The sequence below is a fragment of the Vulpes lagopus genome, chromosome 7 (genome assembly GCF_018345385.1).
Source record: "Vulpes lagopus strain Blue_001 chromosome 7, ASM1834538v1, whole genome shotgun sequence".
In the NCBI taxonomy this organism is placed as follows: domain Eukaryota; kingdom Metazoa; phylum Chordata; class Mammalia; order Carnivora; family Canidae; genus Vulpes; species Vulpes lagopus.
In genome coordinates this window covers 119,953,108-119,969,476 of record NC_054830.1, presented here as the reverse complement: position 1 = coordinate 119,969,476, position 16,369 = coordinate 119,953,108, and the positions used below count along the sequence as shown (strand labels likewise).

The following is a 16,369-nucleotide window of genomic DNA, read 5'->3' as shown; positions in this document are numbered from 1 at the left end:
AGGGAAAAGCAGAGTCCCTGCTGAGCAGACAGCCCAATGTAGGCCTTGATTTCAGGACCCTGAGATCATGATATGAAGGCAGTTGCTTAACCCACTGAGCCACCAAGGTGCTTCATCATTCAGTAAAGTTTAATGTATTAAAAGTTGCTTTCTGTTTTATTTAATTTTACTCAACTATAATGTATTATTTCCAAGATAGTATAGAAAATAATACTTTTTTGATAAAATAAGAAATTTATGACCCTGGTAGATATCACTTTCCTTTAGTGATTGTTCCTATGGCACATTAAGAGCTGAACTGCCCGCAGCAATCATGAAGAAAGAGATATTAGATGCAAAGTCAAAGTGCCGTGTAGTTGAGTTCAACAATGTGTACCAAGTCCACCAGGAACTGTGTTGGGTGATGGCAATACACATTTGAATGAGACATAATCCCTTTTCTTCAGGAGCTGATAGCCAAGTACGTAGGGCAGGTAAGTTACCAGTAATTCAAGAGCAGGATGGCAAATTCAGGATCTCGTCTTATATCAGAGTCCTGTGGGAAGATAGGGGTTAGATCTGGTCATCAGTAGGTGTGGGTCAGTGATAAAATATTCTTACAATGCCAATAAATGTTGACATTTGTCTTGCTATTTTAGTGTTTATAAAATATAATTCTCATTAGCTTTCCTAACTGCTGGTAGATTATGGAGTATATCGTGGCTGTGTAGTTGGGTGAGGAAATTTTTTCTTCATTTATATGCCCTAGTACTTGTTTTCATAGATTAAGAATCTTCAGGGTAGGACAGTACATAAGAAACTTGGTGGTCATTAGGCCAACCCTGGGTATAAACTCCTTCTACGGTATCCATATTGGTAATTCATTCTTAAATTCCTCTAGTCAGCATACTGCTATCACATAATCAGCATGTAAACTTGAACTTCAGTGTTTTTGGTTTGTTTTAATGAAGAATGCACATCAAGCCCATAAGACTCAAAAGTTCTTATGGATTTGGGGTCTCAGATTTTTCATATTTTTAATTCTGAACACAATGATATAAGAAATGGAAATCTTCTGTTTCTTCATTTAATCTAGAATTTACAAAAGAAGTTAACACAAATATTTTATAATAAGTGCCACCCCCCTTTGGAAATCTGTCCTGACCCCAATCCTGCCTCAGTCCATTCAATGTAATTTGATAGACATTGGTGAAGTCGAGGGAGTTCTAGAAGTCATCATTCTTCTGTTTTAGGACCTTGTTTTGAACACCAGTGACCAACTGATGGCGTTTCACCTCATTAAGCATAGTTCTGAGAGCCCAGCTGTCAGTAAAGACAACAAACTTGGTTCAAACAGGCAGAAGTTGCTGAGATAATGTGACTTGGCTGACAGGAAGCAGAGTCAGAGATAGGGTATCAAATAAAAAGATTACCTGAGAAAAGGGGCTTTGAAGGCTTAAGAACACCTCTCCCCTACCCTTAAACTTCTTAAATGGAACATTATAAATTCTTATCAGTTACACTGCAGAATTTATTGAGGGTTTTCTGGGGAACCCAACCTGAGGTACTGTGGCAGTCCAGGACATTTTACTAAGTGCCCTTTGGGAACAGTTAAGGAAAGTAACTGGAAAGAAATCTAAGGTGAGAGCAGTGTGTTTCTAAAATGAGGCAAACACATTCCATTGTTTTAGGAGCTAAACAGACTTGGAGTGAAATAACCTTAGTTTGTTTTTCATTTCTCATTCAGTGCTTCTGATTAAGCTCAAAGATAACATGTTGGTCTTATGAGAAAATGACTTCAAAGCCATAACCTACTGATGTGACTTTTTTTTAACATTTAGGGAGTGATCCCAGATTCAGGCAAAAATCTCCTGCTAGAATTAATAACATTTGTTTTGTTTTGTATTTCTATTTATGGAAAGAGATGTGTTCAAAATCATGGTAGTGATATATTTCCTTCTGCCTTTACAGCAGCATTTTATTATTTAATATACTTATTCAGACATTCCCTTCTTGAATAACTAGACCTAACCGACATCTAACAGAACATTCTATATCCAACAACAGCAGAATACACATTCTCCCCAAATACAGATGGAACATTCTCCAGAATAGGCCATATGTTGGGCCACAGAACAGGTTCGATGAAGATGAAAGGAGTGGAATCATACAAAGTATGTCCTTTAACTATAATGAAATGCAATTAGAAATCAGTAACAGAAGGAAATTAGAGATACAAGTATCTGGAACTAACACACTCCAAAATAATCATTTATCAAAGAAGAAATTACAAGGGAAACTGAAAAATATTTGGAGATGAATGAAATTGCAGTATATTATCACTTAAGATGCAACTAAAGCAATGCTAAGAGGGAAATTTATAGCTATAAATGCCAGTATTTAAAAAAAGGAATAAGAAAGATCTAAAGTTAATAGCTTAACCTTCTACCTTAAATTTGAAAAAGAAAAGCAAACTACATTCAAAACAAGCAGAGGGAAATAAATTTAAAAATTCAAGGAGAAATAAATGCAGTGGAAAGCAGAAAAAAGAAATAGAGAAAGTCAGCAAAACCAAATCTGGTTCTATGAATAGATTTTTAAAGATCAGTAAACTTTTAGTTAGATTGACCGAGAAAAAAAAAGAGGACTCAAGTCATTAAAATCAGGAATATCACCTTATATTTCTGTGTTCTGTGTAAATGCCAGTCGATAAGAACTGTCTTCCCTAGTAGTTGCTCAATCCAGTTCCCATTCCTTTCTTTATTCAGAGAGAATGAAACACATTGTATCACAGTTTTATTTTAATCCTGGTAGGAAACAGTTGGCATGCTCAAATTATGCAATTTGAAGAACATCTTTTTTTTTAAAAAACTATTTTTTTTAATTTTTATTTATTTATGATAGTCATACAGAGAGAGAGAGAGAGAGAGGCAGAGACACAGGCAGAGGGAGAAGCAGGCTCCATGCACCAGGAGCCTGATGTGGCATTCGATCCCGGGTCTCCAGGATCGCGCCCTGGGCCAAAGGCAGGCACCAAACCGCTGCGCCACCCAGGGATCCCTGAAGAACATCTTTAATGAAGGATTCAAATACCAAAGGATGATGGGTGAGGTGTAAGGAGCCCAAGAAGAAAAGTGCAGTATCCTGGAGATCAGAGCAGAGCACTATTACCACCTGAGAGCCTGAGGGGCCAGGGAGGGTCACGAGCAATAGAGAGGGCTGAATGGAAGAACTGGCTGATTTTTTTACCTTTGACTGGTAGAGGGACACAGCAGCCAACGGCACCCCTGTGGGAGTTGGGAAAGCCAGAAAAAGAGGGGACCTTAAACTCATTCTCCTTTCTTGGTGTCCTGCCCAACATTCTCCATCAGTCAAACCCAGGGGGCAAGGGAGGCAGCCCATACAGACCAACCTCCCCTGACAACAAATAGGGCAGAGGAAGGAAGAGACAAATCCAGTGTGGTACCTGGAAGCTATTGAGCACCCACCTGATCCTGGTGGATTCCCCCAATGGAAGAATAGTTTCAGCTTGTGAACAGTTGAGAGCTGACTACTTGAAATCCCACTATCCAAATAAGCGTAGATTTAAAAAATGAGCAGATTACCTCTTACATCTCATGTCTAGAATAGACTTCCCAGACTCCATGGCATGGTAGCTCTTTTCTCATGGGCTAAGGCCCCACACTTTGTAAACCAGGAAGGCAGCTGAATGTCTCATTTGTGTAACAAAGGATGTAAGAGAGTGCACTACCAGTAAAAGGTAACAAGTGTTGTATCCTGATTAAGTTCACATGCTTTGTCTTATCTGCTGCTCTCAGTAACTTTATGAGGTAGTTACTACTATCCCTGCCATTTTACAGATGAGAAGACTATCAGAGAGGAAGCAACTTAGTCAAGGTCTTGTAACTAAGTAGTGTATTAAGGATTTAAATCCATTCAAGTCTGGGTCCTAATGACTAAGTTATTTATACATGTCACAGGTGCTTTCCTGGTTTGTACAATATGGGATCTCAGCATAGGAGGAAAGAGCCAGTGTGGGGACAGAGTCACCGAAGGCTTCGGTGAAAGTAGCAGTTGAGCCAGTGTAATGTTATTTGCTCTTTCTTTATTTTGGAATCCTACCATTTCAGATTCTCAGGGTTTATAAAAGACTATTCTAAGAGCTAATGAATAAAGAAATACTGATATATTCATACAATAGAATACTTGTCAGCAACAAGAAAGAACAAACCTTTCATACAAGCAGAAGCTTAGATGAATCTCAAAAGAATGAATACTGAGTGACATAAGTAAGACCCAGAAGATTACATACTCTGTCTGTTGTGATAGAAATCCCATCACTGGGGCAAAAATGAAGACCTAAGACCAGAGGAGTCCTAGAAATTTGGGGGAAGGGGAGAATGAAATGTTCTGTATCTTGATTGGAGCAGTAGTCACAAGAGAGTATATATTTGTCAAAAGTCCTCAAACTCTGTACTTAAAGAGGGTAGAGTATATTTTATAGTATACAATTTGTGCCTCAATTTGCCTGATTACAATTATGAAAATGCATTTTAATAAAATTCCCCCAACTGATTTTGAACCATAAGCACAGACCAGAGATAAAACAGATGATATACTGCAAATAAATGGAGCCAAATACAAGAACCAAAATTCATGCGATTTCTTCCCTTAGCAAAATTACCATCTATGAGGTGTTTTTCAAACATGCATTACCTTGAATTTCTTTCTTTCTTCTTCTTTCCAACCTAGAATGGTCAGTTGGAGTGTGTCCGCTGGATGGTGAGTGAAACCGAAGCCATCGCTGAGCTGAGCTGTTCTAAGGATTTCCCAAGCCTTATTCATTACGCAGGTTGCTTTGGCCAGGTAGGAAGAATTTTTAATGATCATATTTATAAGCCATTATTTCCTTGTAATATATTTTAATGAAAAACATGTTTAAATAACCTAAATATTCCATAATTAAGGTATTGGATAAATAATGAAGCCACATACCTATGATGAAATTTTATGAGAAAACATGGTCATTATATAATATTAAAATGTGTGATACAAAACCATTCATAAAATTTGGTTACCAGCTTTGAATTCTGGAGAGAGAAGAAGAGAAGTAGGTGATAAGACTACAGAAAAAACTGTTACAACATGTTTATAGTAGATATCACTTAGGGTAGAATTAGAAGTGGCTTTTATCTTCTTTTTTGGATTTTTCAGCATTTTCCAAGTTTTCCACAATAAGTGAATTTAATTTTTGTCAAAAGGGAAAATGATAAATTTTCTTGTACCCAACATTAAAGGGGAAATCTTCAGTAAGTCAATAATTAAGTAAGTCTCCCTCTATTAAAAATAAACAAACACAGTAACTATAAATGTGTCTCAGTTACAACCAGTTTCTACAATAGGAAATCCTGGTATGAGTAATTGATGTACACAGATCACAGTCCAGGGTACGGAGTAAAAAAAATAACCAGTAACTCCCTTTGAGAAGGGTAAGTATAAATTATATATGTATTTTAAATTGGAACCACAAAATGCCAATCTCAGTCTTAAAAAAATAAATAAAGTCAGCACTGTATTAAAATAGATTTAATCATATTTGTTTGTGGCAAAGAAAATTGCTTCTCGTGCATATAACCATATCCCCTTTGGCTTCATAAACTTTCCCAATGGCAGTAAATTGTGGTATTGTCAACAAGAGATTATGCTTTTTCGAGCATGACAATCTCAAGTTCAAAAAATACCCTTGGAGAATATCACTACAGTCTTTCTCTAGTGGGAGTCCATGTTTAGGTGCTAGCTATTTGGTGCCATGGTGACTTCAGTTATATACATACATATTAATATGTAATGTTTCCAGTATGTGCCAGGCACCAGGCCATCGGGTTTTGCATACATTATCTGACTTGTTCCTTAAAACAATGCTGTTGGATTCTATTGTTCTTAGCCATTCTGTAGATGAGAGTGAAGAAAGAAATTTAAGTAACTTGCACATGCCTAGGAAGCAGAGATTGCATCTCAGCTGAGACCCTGTGACTAGAAAACCAGATCCTGTTTTGTCTCGCTGACGTAGATAATTTGTTTAGCCTGTTTACAGCAGCATTGATTAGCTGAGGAAGACTTTTTCACAATGTTAGCTAACAACACACTGTGATACACAGCTCATCAAAGAAGGGAGTACCTGGCACTAAATTTATGAGATGAAGAAAGAAGCAGGAGGAACATTTAAAATCTGTCAAAGTTAGGCTGATCTGGGAAAAAAAATTTTTTTTTAAAAGCCACTATCTTTGAAATAATCACTCCATTCTCTCTGTGTAGTGTCCTTGCAAGCCCCAGCCACGGAATTCTACCAACAACCATGATAGTTAATGAGCATTTGCTAAGGATGCCCTTTTTTGTTGTTTATACTGGCAAAGGGGAGAATAGAATTTTCAAGTGACCAGAAGAATGTCATCACTGAGGATCTTCATAAATCATTTTTGGTCTAAAATGGAATGTTATTTATTCCCAGACTGCCTGCATAAATGTTTCATATCTCTGATTTCATTTCGCTCTTCTAAAGCCTCACAAGGAATTTCAGATACCAGTGGAAAGACTACCTGCACTTTTGATAGGGCTTGCCAAAGAAAAGGAGGAAAGGATTGCATCACTGTGCTGAGACTCCAAGTAAATAATTGGGCTCCCGGCATTCTTTGTCTTGGGAAATGCTGCTTAATGCATGCCACTTTCTCCGTTCAGCTCTCGCAGTGGGTTTCTCACAATTGTGAACCTACTGGGACAGAACCAAGAGCAGGTGCCCTTTCTGGGACTGGTGGGTGATGGCATGGCCTACTTGACCAGACTCGAGGAAAATACAGAAATGGGTGACCTAATTGAAGAGCCATGTCAGACATTTGCCTCATGCTTGTGTCAGCATCCAGGTGGTTATTTCAAGCTGATAAGCATTGTTAATGACCTTGAGTCCAGTGTGGAGCAAGGCCAGCCCACCAGTGCCCTTAGGAGAGCATTCCTATCCATGTGGAAAGCCTAGAAGCCCTTTAGAGCTGTGAATTCTCTTCTGTCCAGCCATTCTGTGTCCTCCCACAGGCACTTATGTAACAGATAACCTGCGGAGATGCTGAACTTGGAACCAGGACAAGGCTAATATTTTCACAAGGAAGACTATTACCAAAAAGTTTTCTAATGGATTCAGCACATGCAAGTTTTTCGATATCAGGCAGGCACTTGAGCGTGTTCTGGTCTTGTTTCTTGAGTAAATACCTCTGGAAAGGATAGTGCAGAGCAAAATTCCTCTCCTGGTTTATTTTCATTGCCCTCTGCCCCTCATATAGATTCTGAAAGACCGGGCTCTCTCTAACTCCCAATTTGTGTCCTTTTTCTTGTAAAAATGACCTTAAAAACTCCAGTACCACAGGGCAGCCAGCAGTTTTTAGTGGTCTCCTGGAGTGATAGATCTTTGGGTGATTTAATCGATTTTCCTCATCCTGACACATGAAATCTCAGAGGATGCAATTATTTCATGGCCTGATTGTCCGGAGCAGAGGCAGCCATGGGGAGCGCCAAGGCAAAAGCTGTGGAGGAAACTCAAGGATAAAGCAGGAATGGCCTCCAGTCAGCCTGCTTTGCTGTCCCAGGAGAGAGATGTTGCTGGCGAAACAAGTGAGCCAGAATGGTCTCAAGACAGAGCCACCAGCTGTGCAACTGGGGCTGGGTTCTTTCACCACGGAGGTTCCAGCATGCTCATGCCTGCCCCCAGCAAAGCTGTTGCCCTTCACTGCATGGGGATTCCAGCCCATTCTGCCCTGGACATTATTGGCTCAGTGGACTCTGTGTTACCTTCAAGCATCAAACCTTGTGATTGTTTCAGTCCTGAGTCTTTCCTATGACTTTTGGTAAGGAGATCCTGCTACAGAAACAAGGTCCATCATAGCATTCGCCATATACCAAGGGCACCTTTGCCTGCGCTGCGTGTGTTCCCCATTTTAAATGTTGGCCCTAACATGGGTGGGTGGGCAGGTACTTTTTGGAAAAAGAAAAGGCTCAGTTCCTATGAATGGTCACAAACAGTGTTAGGCATGCTGGCAAGAGGGATTCTTCAACAGGCTACATGTTACTGTTTCTCTGCAATCAAAAAGGCAAGCTATTCTCTTGACTTCTTTCTTTCACCATCCTGGGGTGGAAATCAGGAAACCATGTGGACAGTGCTGTAATTGCAGATGAAAGCAAAATAGAAAAGTCTTTGATTAGCATGAGCATCTATCTGCTCTCCAAGGCCAGATCTCTGAAACAGCCTCAGTGACACAGAGCTCCGTGAACCCACAGGATGATGGGCTGTTAACTGTGCTTTCTGTGACCCAAGGGGGTGCCAAATAAGCATGTCCATTACAGAATCAGGGGTCATGGGTCAGTGAGTGGTTGTGAATGTTCATACTCAGTAGAGAGAAAGCAGAGACCTGAAGAACACTGACTCTGTATCTGGGTTTAAATCGTAGCTCTACCACTTACTAGTTTGGTGGCCTTGAAGACATTTATTTTTTTTTTAAAAAAGGAACTATCTCTCTGGGTGTCAGTTTCTTCATCTCTAACATGGAGATAAAAGAACCTGCTTCACCAGGCAGCTCTGAAGACTAAGTAGAAAAAAGCCACATGAAGCGCTGCCCATTGCTGGCACAGAGCAGACATAAATGTTGGTTCTTAGGATTATTGGATGTCTTCCAATTTCCTATTTTTATTGATATCAATATTGTTCAGTTTATGTATTTTACCATAAGTAAAGCATAAGGGAAACTTGGCAAAAAGAATTATTTAGACCTTAACCTATTTAAGAAATCCTTGGATATATTCTTTTTTTCTCACATTTTATTATCTCTGGATTCTCCATTTATCTTATCATAAATGACATCATGAAATTATGGCTTGTCACTTTTTTATACTTCAACATCTCAAAAACCAGACTGAATCCTAGAATTGATAGCGTATTAGATTTGATGATATACAATTGCAGAAAAAGCTGCCTCCTTTAGGACTTAGTTATAACGAAAACTGTAGAGACTGTATTGATGCTAGTAATAAACCTGTGTCACCCTTTTCAATTACAGTTTTTATTAGACTTTGTCCAGAAAATCTTGTAAATTACATGTTTTAATTGCCTCATTAAACTAATTGCATTGCTGTTAAGAACACAGAAAATACACCAATAAACAGGTCACTGAAAGAGCAGAAAATCCCCAGAAGAGGAAACCAGGACATGAAGGAAGTTTTTAGTCAAGAGATGAAAACTGAATGTATCAATGAGTGTGTGAGTAAATGGGTAGAATGTTAAGTTGGAGAGGCATTCTGTAAAACAGAAATAACACAGAACAGCCTCTCCATCCGTATGACTGCATTGGATGATCTCTGAAAGCAGTACTTATGAGAAAAATTAAAACCAGAAATTACATTCTTGGAGCACCTGAGTGACTCAGTCAGTCAAGAGTCTGCCTTTTGCTCAGGTCATGATCCCAGGGTCCTGGGATGGAGCCCTACATCAGGTTCTCTGCTCAGCAGGGAGTCTTCTCCATCTCCCTCTGCAGCCGCCCCCACCCCCAGCTCTCTCTCTCTCACTATCTAAAATCAATAAAATACTAAAAAAAAAAAAAATTACATTCTTCTTTGAACATCTCCCTGACACACACATGCACACATGCACGCACACACATGCGCATGCAAGCACAGGAAGAGAGCACTGAATGTCTAAGAAAGAAGGTAGACTCACTGAATATATATTTAATACGCATATGCATTCATAAAGACCCTTCTTAGTTGGAGAAGATAGTTGTATTTATTCTCTTTATTGGCTATTTCTCCAATAAGCCACTGTTTGAATTATAAGACCATCGATTTCTGCTGGCATGTTCTCCAGAATCCGAGCAGAAAGCAACATTTCTCTGAGAGCGGATGCTAAATGTGCTTTTACCAGAACCCGAGAATTCAAGAATTTTTGTTTCCATGAAATTTATCAGTGAACAGATGGATTATGTCGCTTCTTACTACAGTACATTGTCGGGGCAGCCTGGGTGGCTCAGCGGTTTAGCGCCGCCTTCGGCCCAGGGCCTGATCCTGGAGACCCAGGATCGAGTCCCAGGTCAGGCTCCTTGTATGGAGCCTGCTTCTCCCTCTGCCTGTGTCTCTCCTCTTCTCTCTCTCTGTGTCTCTCATGAATAAATAAATAAAGTCTTTAAAAAAAATAAAAAATAAAGTACATTGCCAACTTCAGAACACAAAACTGAATTTGGGGTGCTGGGCAAAGACCTTCCTTGTTCTGAACAATAGAATAATGGTTCTTCCTTTATATAAATCTTGCATATTGAATTGGGTAAGATCTCTAATTTTAAGGAAGAATTTTTCATGCCATCAGAAGAAAAGAAGGCAGGTTCTTGAACAATACGAATTGACTTGGAAGACTATTGGGAGCCAACGCAGCTCTTGCCTCATACAAACCTTGGCCTGTTTGACCAGATTTTCAAGTCACTGCAGAGTCCAGGTCTCTAGATTCTTCTCCATGTTTATACAAGGGAAAAATTCCTACTCTTTTGAAATGCAGTATTCTGCTTCTGACAACCCTATTATTAAAAGTCAAAACACTGTGAATGATGGCAAAGGGCATCTTCTGTAGAGGTGGAACAGACTTATCCACTCTAATATTAATTGAATCTGAAAAATGTGAAAATATGCCTGACAAGAAGGTATATATAGAATATTTCAAATGATCTTGCAATCCTCTGAACTTGACTTGCTGAAGAAAGGGGCTGCTAGAACATCAGAGAATATATACTTGTCTTCTTTGGCTTTTGGATTTGTCAAACAAGGGTGTTTGAATTGGATAATTCCCTGAAGTCTCTCCCACTCTGCAATTTTAAGATTCCATGACTTAATATCATAGAGCAAGCCAAGTGACCACACGCTTCAGAACAACCCACTGAGGTGGCAGTACTGTCCTTTTTACCGTCGAGTCATGGCAACCTGCCCTCTTAATGTTTCCAGATCTTCACCATTGGCTTCAAACCAGTTGGTTGTGTTTTCTCATCCCGCAGTATGTCCAGACACCCAGATCTTTTAAGGAGTTAAGATCACACAATAGAATCATCTGACTCCAAATCAAAGTCATACTGTTTTTTCTCTTCCTAATTAGAAAAAGTAAAGAAAGTTGTTCCGCCCTGTACAGATGAAACATCACCCATGCTGGTCCAAATATCAGCCCAACTTTCTTCAGTTTGCCTCTGAAGAAAAGGACAAGCATATCTGCATACCCTTGTCCAGATTGTAGCTCCCAGCCCTGGTCTCCAGGCTCTGCTCCACCTCATTCTCCACGGATGTTGAGGGTTTCATGTTGTACAGCGTCTGTCTGCTTTTGCAGCTGACACTCCATCTGCTTTTCCTGAGTGCCTTCTTGGTAGGTTATAGGTATTGATTACATGTTTCCCTTCTTGTTTTTTAGGGGTCTTACTCCTTGCTCACTCACTTGAAAAGAGGAGTAAGGTGCAGATGTTTGTCCTGTCCCTGATGTTGCCAGTGCCTTCAGTGTAAACAGTGCCCTGCACCTCCCCAACGAGGGCTGAAGCATTAGAGTTGGCTATTTTTATCCAACATTCCTTTAGCAGATTAGTTGGCATGTTCAGAAGGTGAAGGCAAATTTAATACAGAAAAGTATAAAAGTTCATGACCAGTCTGAGCAAGGAACTGGAAAAAGAGGGGAAAAAAAAGAAAAATAGAAAAAAAAAAACTTTCAAAGGCTAAGGAGAGGTTCAAGGCTATTTCAAACACATGATCATTTTTTTAAATGTCAAATTCCACTCACTAAACTTCATGCTGTTGTTTTTACCACTCTTATATTTTTTTAACATTATATTTAATTCTTCTATTTTAAAACGGTGAAATCCCATCCCCCTGCTTTCTCCTGAGGCCAAACATAACATGAAAATACCACAAAATACTCAGTGGGTAAAATGCAAACGGATTTTGACAACACGCTGAGCGCACTGTGTCCTTGCTCTTGAAAGGTTGTATTCAGAGCATTGAGTGCTCTCCACTTAACAGGGAATAAGGGAAACCTTTCCTTTTGAAATTTCACTAACATTTGGTCAGAAAAATCAAGAGCGTCCTGGTTTTCTTTCAGTGAGGTTATCTTATGCTTAACAACTTAAGCTTTTGTTTCTCCTTGTCAGTCTGTTGATTGCAGGAGGTCTGGGATCATGAAGGCGGGGTTGAAACATTATCAGCTTCAGAGGAGAAGCTGGTTCTCCTAATGTAATATTCTGGAACCCGAAAGACAGCATAACAGAGTAGCAAAAACATTGCCTTAGCATGGAAAGACTCAGACCCTGGCCCCCACTTTTGATCTGTCTAGCTGTGTGACTTGGAGGAAGTACTCAAAACTTTCTGTAAATCAATTTTGCATCTCTTGAGTAAGTAAGACAAGAGCATTTTTGACATAATTTTCCACTCTTCAACTTCTCTGAGCATTCCTCTTTCATGGACTTGAGCCAGAGAGATGCTTGGATTTTCAGTTCAGAATGAAGGGTATGTTCTGCTGATATGATAAACCTAGGTGTATGAAAGCTTCTCGTGTTAGAGTTTTGTTTTCCTTTGTCTTTTTTTCAGACTTGCTACATGATATTCATGATATTCCATTAATAGCAACTGTCTTTGTGTTTATAGGAAAAAATTCTTCTTTGGCTTCTTCAGTTTATGCAAGAACAGGGCATCTCATTGGATGAAGTGGACCAAGATGGCAACAGCGCAGTCCATGTAGCCTCCCAGCATGGCTACCTCGGGTGCATACAGGTACACAGACTCTGCTGCTTTGAGGAGACAAATGAGTTCATCAAGTAATGAAACAAAAAATGGAAATTTTGTTTGCTGGAAGAAATGTGTAGATTAAGTCAGCTTTTTCTGCTATAGTAGATAATAAGGAATTAAGTTGATATATTCGTATATCCAGAAATCCACAGAAATGTTGGCATAAAGAGTCCTACAGGTTTCTCCTTGAGTGTTGCAGGATGTCAAAAGGGACTGGAGAAGGAGGGCTGTGGTTCCCCCTTTCTCTGGGGCAGGGTGGAGCTTCTCAAATGCCTTCAGAAAGCCCCAGAACTGATTACAGGGAGGCCTCAGATATACCATTATGGTTCCCCTCAGCCCTCAGGCAGGCTAGGTAGTTTGGCAGCCTCTCCACCCAATAGCCTCAGGTGGCCTCATCCTTGTAGTCCTACCTGCCTCACATATGTTACCATGGTCTGTGTTTGTAAGAGTGTAAGATTGAGGAGCAGAGCCACAGAAGAGGTGGGGAGGTTCCTCCCTGTGCCCCCAGCCACCTGAGAGAGTATACAGGAGGATTGCTTAGAGCATGTGGAGTTGCCACAAGAAGACAAGTCAGAACCGCACCTCTCTGCCGAATGTTTTGGTGTACAAAGCTGAGCCAAACCTAGTGCCGCCATCATAGTAACACGTGGCTGAAAGCCCTGTGGGGGTCCTCAGAAGGTTGAGGTATGTGTGAATGTAAAAACCAGATCGATCCTTTGACTTAAAAAAAAATGTTAAGGCCCTCAGTGACAAAGCAGAGAGAAGGGGACCAATGAGAAGGAGGAGGAGCAAGGAATGACCTTGTGAAGGAGGGAAAGGCTTTACATCGGAAACGAAATTTATTTAGATTCAGCCTGGATTTTATTTTATTTTTTATTTTTTTTTAAATCATTCTTTTCTCTTTTTTTTTTTTAATTTTTATTTATTTATGATAGTCACACAGAGAGAGAGAGAGAGAGAGGCAGAGACATAGGCAGAGGGAGAAGCAGGCTCCATGCACCGGGAGCCTGACGTGGGATTCGATCCCCGGTCTCCAGGATCGCGCCCTGGGCCAAAGGCAGGCGCTAAACCACTGCGCCACCCAGGGATCCCCTCAGCCTGGATTTTAATTTATGAATCATATAATGCATAATTACCAGCCTCAGACCAATCTCATCATTCTTATCATGGAAAATGACCCAGCATCTTTGGATGCATCCCACACCTGCCCAAGATGTAGGAAAGCCGTTTCCTGACTGACACATACTGCTGAGGGCCATGATGAAAGAAGACACTTGACCTCACTGAGCTCACATGGTCCTAGATAAGCTGTGTGTATGTAGCACCTCTAAGAAGGCAGCATCCTTCTTTGCCTTATTATGTGTGGCTTCTTTTATTGCAACTCAGTGTGCTGACTCAACAGGAACTTCTTGGCTTCCTGCCGTATGTGGGTAGACTGTATCCAAAAGAGAAACCCAGGCAGAGAATGAGTTGCTTGGGAAAGGTAGAGGGGACCCTGGAAATGACAGGGGAAGATCTGGAAATGCTGTCACTGGGAAAGGCAAGGGAGTAATAAAAGCAAAAGGCAAGAGGTATCTAGAGCATCTGCCCTTTGGAGAACAAAGATGATGGGAAATATTCCAGGGCTCTGGAAGTTTCTCCATTAATGTCGGCAACATGTGCCTCTTCTCCTTGAAGGCATCACTCTGTAGAAGCAGGGATGAGAAAGGAGAGCAGAGAAAGAAAGAAATGTTTTTAAATGATTACCAGTATCTACAGAAGATGATAGGGGTGGCGTGACTTTTTGTGGTGGAAAAATAATTGAATATAACTGAAAACTTCAATTTTGTCTGTTTCACAGAACACCCTACTATGTCATAGTCTTGAACTTTTTTTTTTATCTGCTAATAAGTGGCTGAAAGCCAAAGAAAACCAGCTGATAGCACTAATTCTGTTTAAGATTTTGCTTATTTTTCTTTTCTATGTGAAGAGAGGCTGTCTGTGCTTGCGGACCGTTCATCTTTCCACTTCACACAAATGATATTTTTGGCACTAGATGCCGTGGCTGTGGAAACTTGGATAATCTTGGAAGCGGGTCTATCCACTGGGTGTGAGATTTAAAAAAAAGACACAGACCAAGGGTAGAACAGAGGGTGAGCCCCTTTGAGGGGAGGCAGAAACTGAGTATAGGAAGCTCAGGGAGGGAACTGGCAGAGGCCAGAGTCAAGGGAGTGGGAGCAGTGAGTGCTGACAGGGATGCTCTGGGTGGGCTGTGCCACCGCTGTCAGGTCCAAGGCAGTGGCTTCGTGGTAGATCGGCCTTTCATGGTGCTGGTCATAAACCAGAAGATGATGCTCCTTGTGATCTCCGAGTTTAAGCAATCTAGGAATTTAAAAATCCTAATTGTCTCTTCTAAAAACAATACCACCCTTTCCTAATAGAAACCCAGAGGTCCAGTCTCATCTTGATGGTGTCAAAGGAGGTGTCAGATGGTGGCAGCTGATTAATATTGATGTAACAGCTTTTTGTGGCATCTCATGTCACCAGTAGAACTAGAAAAGAATTTTGATTTTTTTTTTAATTAATGATGTCAACCACGGTCCATCAAGTCTCTCTTCTTTCCTAACTGATGCCTTGGCCAGATTCCATAAATCTTGGTGTTACTTCTGATTCAAAGTATTCTGCTCTCCAACCTGAATAAGACTCAGGCTTCAAGGGAGACAGTACGAGGACGGAGGCATGCTTCACTTTGTACACATCACATTAGCTCCTGTTCCCCTCTCTCTGCTGGGCTCAGTGTTGGAGACCAGGAGGTAGGAGAGAAAAGTTAACTGTCTCTTTGCTTAACTGGCAGAGGTCATGGCATGCTCCCCGAAAGTCATCGTTGCTTCTTTGGTGCACTGTGGTGGGCCATTCATGTCCTCCCTGGCAGCCTTCAGATGCTGACCCTCTGCTGGGCATGTTGGATGAGGTCTTCAGAGGGCTCTCTGGAGCCTCCCCACAGATACCTGACCAGCTTCACATCCTCCTCATCCCATACACTTCCCTCTGCCTGTGGCAACTCACAGCTCTTGCTGCTGGAGACCTCTCCTGTAGTGGGGTGATAACAAGCTTACCCCAAGCCCCCGTGCACAATGTCTGCTCAATCCATGGGTCATACCCTTGCCAGCTGCATGGAGGAAGTGTGAGCTGCTTCACAGCCTCTGCTGGTCATCTCTCCAGTTCTTTTTATTTTTGATGGGGTAGGCTCAGCAACAGATCACATATGCTCCCTAAGCAAATGGGAACAGGTAAACAAAATTCCACTCTCTCCTTACAGGCATCCCCAACTTTATGGACCCTCCCACTGAAAGGGACAAAGCAGCTCACCCCAGCCACTGCCTCCTCAGGGGACAGACCCCTCAAGACAGCAGCAGGCTCTGCCCCTCACAGATCCCAAGGCTGGGTGGGATTGGTAGTGGTAGGACTGGTTCTGTTGCCAGTTTGTAGGCTCCAAGGGAGGTGTCTGATATCAACCCCTGCAAGCTCACCAGAGGCTTCTTGTACAGAATGATACCCTTCACCCCCTTCCCCACCC

General features: G+C 41.0%; 1 protein-coding gene across 2 annotated transcripts in view; it reads left to right on the top strand.

Annotated features, from left to right (window-relative positions):
• Positions 1–16,369, top strand: part of LOC121496136 (synuclein alpha interacting protein) — a 149,820-nt gene that overhangs the window by 113,299 nt on the left and 20,152 nt on the right. For both annotated transcript variants that reach the window (XM_041764428.1, XM_041764427.1), the window contains 2 exons: positions 4,732–4,845; positions 12,673–12,798. In XM_041764428.1, coding sequence (XP_041620362.1) covers positions 4,732–4,845; positions 12,673–12,798 — 240 coding nt within the window. The remainder of the gene's footprint in view (positions 1–4,731; positions 4,846–12,672; positions 12,799–16,369) is intronic.